Raw genomic sequence first — 12,754 nt, 5'->3', positions numbered from 1 at the left:
AGTCACACTGTGTGAGAGGAAGACCACCTGCACAACAGTGGATTCCACCTAAGTTTCTGATACTTCTTTATGTGGCATTTTCATTTCCACCTTTCAGAGAAATGTCTTTTGCCTCTCTACTGAACGTTGGTCAGAATATATGCAATAATCTTTGGGTGTTTCATGTGCACATCCACGTCTGCTTATGTTCTTCAGAGGGGCAGGGGCTCCCTTTGGCAGCAATATGGGATGCAATGCAGGACAACCCAGCTGTAGGGTGGGGGGAGAACAGAAACCAGAAACTTCTTTGTGAATGTACAGAACTGCTTTTTTGCTTTCTGAAACTTTTTGGATCCTGACCAATGACACTTTTGGAATGCACTTTATAATACAGGAAAATTAAAATAAAAACAACTAGGAAAATTAAAACAACTGAGTTTTTTAAAAATTATTTTGAGACAAGGAACTCAGTAGAAGGAGATTTCTCGATTGTTGTGGGTGCCATTTAATCTCCTTTTTCTCTGCTCTGGCTCTGTCTGCTTGACTGTCTGCTTCCAGCTTCCTCTGGTGTTACTTATCAGGAGGAAATCTCAACCCAGTGAAAGTCCAGGACTCTCTTGCCCTCCCTGCATGGTAGTGCCTGATCCTGGGTGTAAAGGACCCCTGACAGTTAAGTCCAGCCACGAACGACTCTGGGGTTGCAGCACTCATCTTGCTTTACTGGCTGAGGGAGTCGGCATTTGCCCACAGAAGTTTTTCTGGGTCATGTGGCCAGCATGACTAAGCCGCTTCTGGCAAAACCAGAGCAGCGCAAGGAAACACCATTTACCTTCCTGCCGGAGCGGTACCTATTTATCTACTTAACCCTGGGTGTACCATGCCCATTTTTTCAGCTTAATACATCATGAATCTAGGATTGTATATTAGTTTTACAAATGTTTTTTAGCCCCCTTTTCTGACTAGAAAGCAAGGTAGAACAAAACATTCATTTAGATATAAATTATGGCTGATCAAATTTAGGTTTTTCTAGTTATGCAAAATCAACTTACATTTTCTTGAAAGACAAAGCAGCTTAGTAAAGCAGTTGCTTGTTCAGCAGATAAGTCATTGAAAAGTCCATTGAACATCATTTCCGTCAGCAACAGCTCATCAGCACTGGAAGAGGAAATGCAATTGACAGTGTTAGATATTTCTTCGTCTTTTTATACATTTGAAAGCAATTCTCTGGAAAACTGATCAGTAGCTTCTGTTCAAAACGCAGAAGAATTAATAATAAAGGCATTTAAGCCAGAAAGTGCCCTTCCACTACCAATGAGAAAAAGAGAGGGAGCAAGCAAGCGAAGAATCTGTATGCCGTCACAACTTTTACAGATGGCATACCAGAAAACTACAGGGGTCCTGAGAAACAAAATTTGGAAACAAAGGTCAAGATAGATTAGCATGTCATGTAGTGTTCAGAAGCTGAAACTGGACTTGCTGGAGGAGATTAAGCCAGAAGAACAGAATCCACATTGCACTCTGCTGCTAGAACTATGGGGGTAAGGGTTTTGGCTTGCCAGATCAAACAATCCCCGCTCGCCTCCTCCCATGTGCTGTTCTGGAGATTCACCCCGCCCCCCAGCCAATGTCTGGGGTGCTTGGGGGAACAGGAGGGGGCCAGTGCATAAGCAGAAACCTTGGTGCAGGGCTTCCACTAACAACTCACTAGCTGAATCCTGCCCAGTGTATTTTATGAGACTGAAGGGAATAAACAAACGTGGCTAAGCATGTTTATTTGGAGAGAAAGAACAAAATTAAAAAAGGACCATATACCAAGTGTCCAAATAATTTTCTATGCTCTAATGGTTACTATTACAAATTCACAACATATATTGGGTTAATTCTGCCAAGCTACACCAAGATACCTTTAAAAAAAACACCTCTGATTTTCAGATAACATTAGCAAGTTAATATAAATAGTATCATAGAATTGGAGGGGACTCAGGGGGTTATCTAGTCCCACCCCCTGCAATGTAGGAATCTCAGTTAAAGCATCCATGACAGATGGACACCCAAGCTCTGCTTAAGAACCTCCAAGGACAGAGAGTCCACCTCCTGTAATGGAACACTCTGCAGAATCTAAACACTGAACACAAAGAAACTGCATAAAGTTCTAGATTTCACATTCTTGTTCTGGGTTGGCAGCTTTTTTGTACCAATTAATAGTGTTGAATATTCAAAATATGTTAAGGTGTTGCTATCAGAGAGTGAGTGCCACTCTTAGATGACACAAACAGCATAATACTTGTTTTATAAACTAATATAGAGATCTAAAAAGTAGATACCATGTATCTTTGACATAACGTTTTAAAGTAGGATCCAGACAGTTGTTTGAGGTATGCTCACAAACTAGGCCCACCCAATACAATTTTTGACTTTACTTCCTTTGAGCAGGAGATTCCTGGTGCCACCCTGATAAATGGTGGGGTAAAAGTATTTCAAATAAACTGCTTCTAAAAGGACCTGCAATTTCAAAAGTAGTTTGCTTAAGTGGCTATGTGGGGGCTGCTGTTTGGAAGAACACAAACCAAAGCCCTGCTGGTACATGGCGTTCTCTGGATCCCAGCCTCACTGTGCTTTTCTGTCCTTCAAATTTACCCTATGTTTTACTTTCAATAACCTAGGATCACTTCAATACTGCCCCCCCCATATGTTTTAACATGAGATTTCTCCTTAGTGTCAGAATGTCCCACTGTATTACACAAAGATAAGAGGAAAACTGCATACAAACATCTGTTAGCCTGTCTTTTCTACAACAGTAACATATGTTACCTGCTGATTTCACAAGCAACTCGTCCTTTCATCTCTATGACGTCCGAGGAGGTTGCAAAACCCAACCTTCTCAAAACACGTTTACGACACTTGAGCTCATCCATTTGTAAAACAGTCCTGGCTTTCTTCAGTTCTCGTTTTGCTGCTTTAATGTCTACAGCAATCTGAAGTTAAACATAAGCAAAGAGGTGTTACGAGAAATCAGGCATTAAGACACTTTTGACCCTGTCTCCTGAAAAAAACAACCCAGAGTTTTATTGTGAATGTAAAACTTCAATCTCCACAGGCCACATATCCACCCATATATCTGCAAAGCAAAGTGAGAAACAGATTTGTGAGCAAGAAAACAAAAAAAGTTGAAGAATTTTCCACGGCAAGAATGCATTACTATCGTAACTATCGATAAGATTTCTAACCCACCCTTCCCCATAACATCCCAGGGCAGGTTACAACAGTGTGTAAATACAATATTAAAATCAGTTAGAACAGTTTACAATCAAAACAAAGTGGGTACTAGAAATATATTTCCCAGATGTCAATGTCACAGTAAAGAGGTGGGTCTTAAGACCATATAATGAAAACAAGAGAATAAAAGGGCCAGGCACCACTCTGTGAGGACGGAATTCCAGAGCTTAGGGGCTGTCTTCACCTGGGCAATCCCCCCAACTGGAACTTCAATGGGTGGCAAAATTACCTAAAGAGCCCCATCTGCCAATCTCAATCCCTGTCAGAGTATGTAAAAAAGTAGGTGGTCTTTCAGATATTTGGACCTAAGTTATTTAGGGCTTCGAACACTGATATGAGCACTCTGAACTGGTCCCTGAAATAAACTGGTAACAAGCACAGCTGTTTTAAAGCAGGGGTTATATGAGTTCTAAATGATGCATTTTGGACCAGCTAAGTATGTGGAATGTGTTGCAATAATCCAACCTGGAAGTTACCAGAGCATGGAGCAGAGTGGCCAAGTCATTTCTGTTGAAAGGGGGGCATAGCTGCTTGAGCCTCCAGTGATAATGCTGGATCCAGTAGTACCCCCAAGAGGTCGCTTTCAACACTGTCCAGAACAGGCCATCTCCCCACCTACCAGGGAACTCAGGACACTTAACACCCATGTTGTATCAGGATTCAGCTTCCACTTATTGGCTCACAACCAGCACATTGCTGCTTCTAAGCACTGGTCCACCCGACCCCCTCTCTCAATTCTGATGGGATGGAGCAAGAGATGTATGCTCAAGTATAAGACTACAACAATTTGAGAAAAAACAAAACAAACCCAGCTGGAATTCTTAGCCCTGTAAAGACTAATTGACACTATCCAGACCACATGAGGCACTACACCAAGATGCCTGCAGACACACTTCCATCAAGGACAAGAGCCAAGTCGTGGGCCTTGTGGGAAAGTGAACAGACAGTCAGCACCAGCCCCAAAACCCTAAGCCTTCCCAATTCTTTATGCCAATCTGATCTGGAAGAATATCAAATGCAGCAATTTCTCAGAGCAGCTCTTAATATAATGTTTATACAACTGGTTCTTGTACTCAAATGCAATATTCACATACATGCTTGTAATTACCAAACATACACACAGACATAAATCGTGTCTTTTGCCTTTAATGTTCCTCAGAGGTGGCATCGCCCTGCCTGCAAGCATTTTGAAGGAAAAAGTCATGGTGTAGACATGTGAGCACCCTTCATATTAGATGAGATGCACATGTTTTGCTCTCATTTTAGAGTAAGACTACACAGTGAATCTGCCTTGAACTTCTGAGTATGAAAGGAAAATCTACCATTTCCAATTCACAAAAGTGTTTCAGCAATGTGTTTCGAGAGATATTCCATCCTCCTGACTCAAATTATCTGGAACTACCACCAATTTACCTGTGTAATTCTGTGGCCCATTGCTTTAAGGCTAATGGAATGATTGACAGGACCAATACCAGGACAGATTCTTTGACCACCTAGTGCAATATTATCTACTACCTGTCAGCAGATTGGCCAGATCTCTCTCTCTTCACCCACCACCTTTTTTAAACTGGAGATGCTGGGGATTGAATCTGGGATCACCTGTATGCAAAATGGGTACTCTTATCACCCAATTATTGTCCCTTCAAAATAAGATGCACTTGAAAAGCTTTTCCTTACCTGTGCTTTTCTTTCACAAAGTTTGTACACAGTTTCCAAATTAGAATCATTGTGAAGTGGGTGAGAATACATCCTGTGCTCAAACGCTTCTATTTTTTGGATTACTTTCTTCAGACCTGGATCTTTAATTCCCATGTCATCAATAGGATCCAGCAAAGGAACGCCATCAGGGAACCGTTTCTGCACTTCCTTAAAAGAAAAGACAGATAAAAGCAAATGTTAGGATCTGGCCTTTTTTTAAAGTGTTTAAAAGTATGATCTCGTTTGCATCATGGCATAAAGAAGATGTTTTCAGATCTCTGATAGTTGATATCATATACTGGTTAACAGACAGGGCTACAAATAATGAACGATCGAGTTCAAATCTCACCTGTGCCATGAACTTCACAGTGGCCTTAGGTATCTGCAATATGGGCAATAGCAACACTGACTTATCTTACAATAAGGATAGCAACTAGATCATGAATGTGAAGTACTTTGTTTTTGGAAAAGAAGTGCTATGCACTTTCAGCTTTTCAAAGTTATAGTACCTGTATTGACTTCAGTACGCTCTGTCTGTTATCAAGAGGTCTCAGGTCTTTGGGTATATACAGGCGAACACTGCTGATTGCTGACAGAAGATGCACCAAAACAGGAACAACCTATTAAAACATATGGTGATAGATGAACTAAAAATGCACATTAATCTCAGATTGCTAAGCAGTTAAATTGTTTTGTGCACAGCATACATTGAGCATAGCCTAGACTTCTTTTACTTAATACACGTAGGGTTTTCAGAGCTCATGCTACACATGTGTATTTAAATAGTGCCTATTGCATGTGCTAAGAACTACAGCATTCATTTGAGCATTGATTTCCTACATAGTCTGTTCAACTGGCTTCACAAGTAGTTTTCCTGAAGAGGGGAGGGGGAGCGGCAAGCTCCAAAAATAATAAATTCCATTTTAAGATATATTGGAAAATGATGACATCTAAATGATGATTTTATATTTACAACTCTGCCTGACAGGAGAACGTCTCCTACTGACCCAGATGGAGTCACTACAATTATCTTCTAACAATGCTCAGTGACAGAATGTGCCTAGCTTGGGGCCAACTGGAATAGTTTCATTATGGCAAAGACACTTTTTGTTTTTTAAAGGCCACAAAATAAATTGTCAACTCTGTGTTGGAATGAAGTGAAGGGGAAATGTCTTTAATGTTTAATGGCTGCATGAAAAGGGGAACTTTTTTTCCTGTCAAGCCAACAAATAGTTTAACAGACTCTCCGAGCCCACCTAAAAATAAAATAAAAAGTCAACAGAATATTAAGGGGCATATTTTGGGATTTACCACTGAAGCCTGCTATAAGCTTGAATAATCTTTTTTTTTCAGGGCGGGGGAGATGGGAGTTGAAGTAACTTTGCTACAGTTGCTTTAACCAAAGAGTTCTAAATCACTGTTATGCATCCTCTGTTCTATGTAAATTCACTGTTACGCTGTCAGAGAATGGCTGAAGCACAGAAAAAGGAAGGAAGACAAGCTATGGATGTAAAAGAATCCATCTAGCTACCTAATAGTTCATGCAATATTTCTAAGTCTTCGGGTAAAATACACATAAATTATAGGCCATTTCCCGTTTTTATGAATCACTTGTGAATATAGCTAATGTACATTTGAAAGTTAACCCCAAATGATGGGAGGGGGGGGGGGAAATTAACAAATGAAAATGCAAGAGACTTTCATTCCTTCTTGGAGAAATGTATTATTAGCAAGGCAAGGAACTGCATATAAGATAGGATTTTTTTGTTTTTGTTTTTTTAAAATCCCAAACAAAAACCAATGCATTACATTGCAGAACTGTATGATCAACTCAAATCTAGTTACCAACTGCCTCTTGGAGGGGGGGGGCTGAATTTGGAATCAGAAGAGTCTGCCAACACTTTTGTGCCGTTTTACAGCATTGTTTTAACGTCTGCTACTTACTGCACATGGCCTTGGGCCGTTCTTTAGGAAGACGGCTGGGATATTTTTAGAGCAAGCTAAGCAGCTCAACCCTCATGGGTAATAGCTGGGCTTATCTTAATCTTTTTCCATTTGGTTGTACACCTATTGCATTTATTGTACACAACTGCATTCCTTCCTACTTTAGGGACGGCCCTTATAGGTTTGTAAATAACTTGATTACCCATCTACCCAGCAGGGTATGCTGCGAGATGCAATTTCATCGAGTTATACTTTCACAACCCATAGATCACTGCACCATCTTTTACATTAAAACCACTTGTGTGATTTCCAATGACAGGCAAACCACTCTTCAGCGGGAAATCTCCAAACATTTGAGACCACACTTATCCCCAGGCAGTGACATGGGACCTACTGGTTATTATCAATGTATGTCTATCGTTCTTCCATACTTGGGGTTGCCATATTTCAAAAAGGGAAAAGCCATACAATTGTTGTTTTAATTACTTTATGGGGGGGGGGAATCTCACCTGCATCTCCCCTTTTTCTTCGGGTTTTGCTGGTTTTGCAGCTTCAGTGGCAGAATTTTTTAAGCTTTCTTTGCTACAGTGCAGGAGGACTTCAGCAACATAGAGTGGGTCCAGCTCACCAGAGTTAGGCTACAGTGGTAGCAAGAAACCAAGTTAGTATGAATATGGAGTTATTCTTTAACACTAGTAAAAGCAGTGTGAGAAACAAGAATGTTTCCATTAGTTAAGTTCTAAATATTCTTTGAATAATATCAAAGTATATAGCTCCACATAATGTTATTATTCTACATAAACCTGAGAATATTTATATAAATCCACACTAGCTCCTTGGCTGAGGTGGACTATAAGGTTCTTGATCAAATGAAGTCAATCTATGCTATGACAAGTAGTGTTAAAAATTATTAGCTTATGGTTGTGGGCCTCTTTTGATCCATAGCTACACAGATCACTCTGTCTATGGCTCTCTGCCATAATTTGACAGGAAATCTGAAGCGGGTCAAAACTCCAGAAAGCTTGAGGATTATTCAAAATCAAAACAGAAGCTCAGTTACTATATTGAAGATCATGCAATGGTCTAAAAGGATACTAGCATAGTTAAAGAACAGAGTCAAAGAAGCTCTTAGAGGCAAGAAGGTTTCCTTCATAAAATGTATAAAAGCTTAATGAATTATTTGTATCTTTCTTCATTGTGGAAATGGAGGGCAAATTATATAACTGCCAAAATGTTTTTTCCAAGAAGGGAATCTGAAGAACTGAGGATAACAGTTTGTGACAAGAGCTGAAGTTCTAGAGCTAGAGTCTTACTGACAAACCTAAAACTGACAAATCACCAGGTCTAAATATTACCCACCCAGGAGTTTTTAAAGGATTAATATACAAAACTGCTTAATTTCTAACAAAAATTATGGCTAAGGAAGGACAAAAGCAGGTTGTTTTAGCAACCCTGATATGTAGCAATATTTCTTTTAACGCACAAAATTTAGAAGAAGTGGGGGAAGCCATGAAGAGTTTGCTAACTGCTTCGTTTGCAAGGTTTCCCTATCATCTCTGCTGCAAATATATGACCTTTTAAAAAGATAAACAGGAAAATAACTAATAGGGTCATGCTAGCAGGTCAAACCCTAAAGGTCATTAGGATTCATGGGAGCTTTGCTGCTTCTCCTAAAGTGACCTGAGCTGTAGATTTGGACCAGCTATTATTTGTGGTAACTGCTGATTTCTGCTCCCCCCCCAAAAAAATTGACTGGCATGTGCAGAAGGCTCAAGAGAGGACCTGGCCTCTCTTCCCACACAGTTTTTGGGGCACTCATGAACAGTAAGAATATTTCACAGTATCTTGGAAGAGGTTCTTGGAAGACCTCCTCCTTCCCCCAAGTTCTAATCCTAATAACTTGAGAGATGGGCAACTGTTGTCTCTCTCAAGTCCCAACCAGCACAGTATGAAGCCAATTCAGAGTTCTCCCTGATGCATAGAAAACTTGGAAGAGGTGGGGTATTTTGCCATATGCTGGGAGGCAACCAGGGGCAGGTATTTGCCAGAAAGGGATCTGTTGCTCACCTAGACCACAATTTAGTTGCCAATGGCTGCGTTTCAAGTATTTATATATAAAAGACAGATACAGCCGAAGCCTGTTGGGCAAAGGATCAAATCAGAGGGCAAGAAGTGAAACACCTCACTTCAACATACAGCACGCTAAGGACATTTGTGTCTCACTTCCTTTTGAGAAAAGAAAAGAGGCTTTGCTTGACAGGGCATAGCATGTGAAGAGGAATATCAGAAGACATTGTAAGAATTTCACACTGTATCATAGATAGCTTTCAAATGGCCAGTTGTAAACAGAAACACATGATTTGTTCCACTATTAGATTACCCAATAATCAAAGTATTTATTCATAAAGACAGTTGTGAATAATACCATCCTATTTCGTACAAAAGATATTTACAGCAGCTGTTTTAATTTTGGTTTAAAGAGCTCTGTTTACTTGTGTCATCTGAACTGCATTTGAAAATGCAACCCATATGTGGAAAAGCAGCTTTAAGCCAACATTTAAAAACATGTGCTATTTACTCAAACTTGGAACAGGCTGATATATGCATAAAATACTCTAAGGGCACACAAAACAACCAATACTCGGTTACATCATCAGTTCTGGCTGCACTTTAAAACAGGTAGCCAAGTATGTCATGCAGAAAACTCCAAAAGGGAGTCTTTTTAAATTCTGCTGGTAACATACGGTATAGCATGCATTATGCAGCGAAAAAGAGAAAGATGCAAGTTAAAATAAAATAATAATAATAACAATAATAAGTTAGCCTGTCACCATTCTAACTGTTCTTCAGTCTGTCCTTTTTTAAAAAAATACAAAAATACAAATTATCTGGGTACCGTTAATATCTTTAAAATTATAAAAACAGTGAGTGAGAGTAGGCAGCACTAGAAAAACTAAGGACATTATTCCCACATTAAAGTAACAAAGTTTACACGGCATCTAAATATGAAAAGTCATTCTAATACTGGCAATAAAAAAGCACAGGGAAATACAGGATTCCTTGAGCAGATGGCAGCATATTAGGTATGAACTCTGAACTTTAAAGTGTCATTTTAAAATATGGCTTTTTTCCATTCAGGTATATATTTATCTACCAGTGGAAGAAAAGGCCATCGGATACTGTTTTACCTTCACATTTGATTTCTTGGAGAAGTTCACCACAACGCCCCAGCCAAAGTCATCATCTTCATTTTTCACCTAAAATCAAAATCAAGCTTGTATATAAAGCTGCATCTGAAACAATAATTTATAACATATTCTGACCTTAAGGGAAATTACATCATTTGTAAAACAGACGGTTGCAAACTATCACAGAGTCCAGAAGTGAATTTGGAAAGAAAGTTGGCAATTATATTGTTCACTTCAAGGACAGCTGAGAAATCAAGTGGAAATTGCACACGCCCACCCCTCTCCCCACTCCAGCAGAAGCCCTTCTGTTTGTGGGGTGGCAAATGTGGATCCAAGCCAAGAAAATTAACAATCAATAAATGTAACAGCTACATGTGTAAACAGCTGCCAAACAGCAATATGCTGGTCATTTGGGCTGGATTCAAGTAACCAGTCCTGTTAGTGGAAGTCAGCTACTGCAACAGGGCTTTCCCTGATTTTTTTTCTCTGCCCCAAAACCCATTTGGCTGTGGAGGGGTAGGATAACTCCGCAAATAGTGGGCAGTTGGGGGGGGGGATCATTTCATTATCAGTTCTCAAGATATATCACATCAATCTCCTATGTAGTGCAATGCCTAGTATCAGAGAGGCAGCAATCTGACCCATAGTGGAGCTAGCTGTGCATGGGTGACAGTAGGAAGGTATTTCCTTTATAAACAAGACTAGAAATGACTTTTCCAATTTTGGGGGGAAATGACGAACTAAGATTTAAAAATATAATTTCCCTCCCTAATCATGCTAAATGTCCCGAAACAAACAGATAAAGCAAATACCACACACAAAGCAAAACTCTCAGAAACATACTCCTAACAAAACATAAAGTTTATATGAATGAGGGAGGGGGGAGAAAACTCTAGATAAAACCAGAACAGAACAAAACACAAATAAATACAAAATTGACAATGTGAACTTTGGAGATACTTTTTCTTTCCTGTGGATATTTTTCTTGGTATGATGACATGTTTTGATATTATTAATAATTTTATTATGTTGCACTGTTTCTGAAATGTTTCATTATATAGTAGTTATTACTATTACTTATTGTTAATAAATGTATGTTGTGCATCTCATTAATGGAGTGTTAAAACCCACAGGCACAAAACCCCAACATTATGATGGCACAGGAGCCTTGTAGAAAACTAGATGGTAAAATGCTTGTGTTTCTACTTTAGCAGAATGCACATTACAAAAATATTCAAGTGGGGGAGGGAAACAACTTACTTTTACCAGCCTCCCTGGCTGTAAAAATGGCAAGCAATACTTTGGCTTGTGAATGTACTCTTCTATTTCTTTACCCAGCTTAGCCAGCTGTTGTCTGATTTTATAGTAAATGACCACATTTTCCTCATTTGGAATTTCAATCTCATTGTACTGCTGTTCCAATTTATTGACCTCTGCAAATAAATATTGTAAAATAAACAGATTATATGAAGCGCACAATATTGTAGCAAACCATGGGCAAGAATATTCCCCAAGGAAACACACTATCCATATGTAGAAGAATCCCCCCACAGACTGTCTCATTTCCCCTCCATTTCCTTCCTCTTCCTGGCAGGGGCCCTCAACACCCCAGGGTGTTACAGGCACCTGGTGCAGTGCCAGCATGGGTACTGGGGGGCGGGGGGGGGGGGAGAACAGTGAAAGAGCATTCTTCTATCCTCTATGAGGATGCCTCTGGGTGTTTCACCCATGCTTTAAAAATTATTTTGTTGGAGAATATTTGATGCTCCCTTTCAAGGACTTCTTTACGTTACAATTTAAGTGCGCACTCAAATGCACACGCTAGAAAATATAATACACAAAGTGTGAAAGCAACAGAATTGTGCCAGCAAACAGATATAGGGATGCTTGTCAGAAAGCTGCATTCGCAGCATTCAACACTTGGTTTGTTAAAGATTTGAACATCTGAAACCTTCCTTCAGCTATACTCAGGGGCTGGGGATCTGACAAGCAGGCAATATCTAAGGAGACTTTGGGCTTGTGTTCTTTCAACAAGAACCTCCTGCCTCCACCCACTCCAGATGCAAGATAGCAAATTCCTTTTGAAAAGGAGGTCACTTGCAAAAGCAGCTTATGATTTAGCACGGGCATCTGTTATTAAAAGAGAATAAGATGGAAAAATCCACGGAACATTCCCAAGCTTTTAGGATCCTGGCAATTGGAGCAAATAATGGTTCTTGTCAACTAAATTCATATTCATTAGTAACAGGTTAACTGGCTCTGTGGCAAATACTGTGCAGGAAAGCCCATGGAATATAAATCATGGTCGACAAATTGACGAAACGATTAAGTATTTCACATAACTTACTTTCAACTACTCCTGGAATAGCTCTGTAATGTTGGAATTGGTAAAAAGATTTCTCTAACATGTATTCCGGGTTAATTTCTTCCACACGCAGCAAATTTAATACCATGTTGTATGTCAAATGGAAAGCACTGTTGAGAGGGTCAGCAGATCCCTAAAATAGAGAAATAAGATGAGCAAAAGCAGGCAGCATTCATGTTTAAAACACTTAATCTTGGGAATACAAATGGAAGCCTGACATTTCAAATCCCCAAATTATTCTTTACAGTATCATGCAAGTGTTCCAGGATGGTATTTCAAGGTAAGCGTTACAGAGAGACAGACA

At 39.6% G+C, this 12,754-nt stretch overlaps 1 protein-coding gene across 1 annotated transcript in view; it reads right to left on the bottom strand.

Annotated features, from left to right (window-relative positions):
* MTREX (Mtr4 exosome RNA helicase) overlaps positions 1–12,754 on the bottom strand; it is a 40,207-nt gene that overhangs the window by 4,702 nt on the left and 22,751 nt on the right. Inside the window, exons 16-23 of the mRNA XM_033163754.1 lie at positions 12,433–12,583; positions 11,346–11,518; positions 10,086–10,154; positions 7,407–7,535; positions 5,463–5,573; positions 4,933–5,121; positions 2,791–2,954; positions 1,029–1,134 (exon numbers count right to left, since the gene is read on the bottom strand). Coding sequence (XP_033019645.1) covers positions 1,029–1,134; positions 2,791–2,954; positions 4,933–5,121; positions 5,463–5,573; positions 7,407–7,535; positions 10,086–10,154; positions 11,346–11,518; positions 12,433–12,583 — 1,092 coding nt within the window. The remainder of the gene's footprint in view (positions 1–1,028; positions 1,135–2,790; positions 2,955–4,932; positions 5,122–5,462; positions 5,574–7,406; positions 7,536–10,085; positions 10,155–11,345; positions 11,519–12,432; positions 12,584–12,754) is intronic.

Source organism: Lacerta agilis, chromosome 11 (assembly GCF_009819535.1).
Source record: "Lacerta agilis isolate rLacAgi1 chromosome 11, rLacAgi1.pri, whole genome shotgun sequence".
NCBI lineage: Eukaryota > Metazoa > Chordata > Lepidosauria > Squamata > Lacertidae > Lacerta > Lacerta agilis.
Note: the sequence above shows the minus strand (reverse complement) of the source record. Positions and strands in the feature narration are given on the sequence as shown.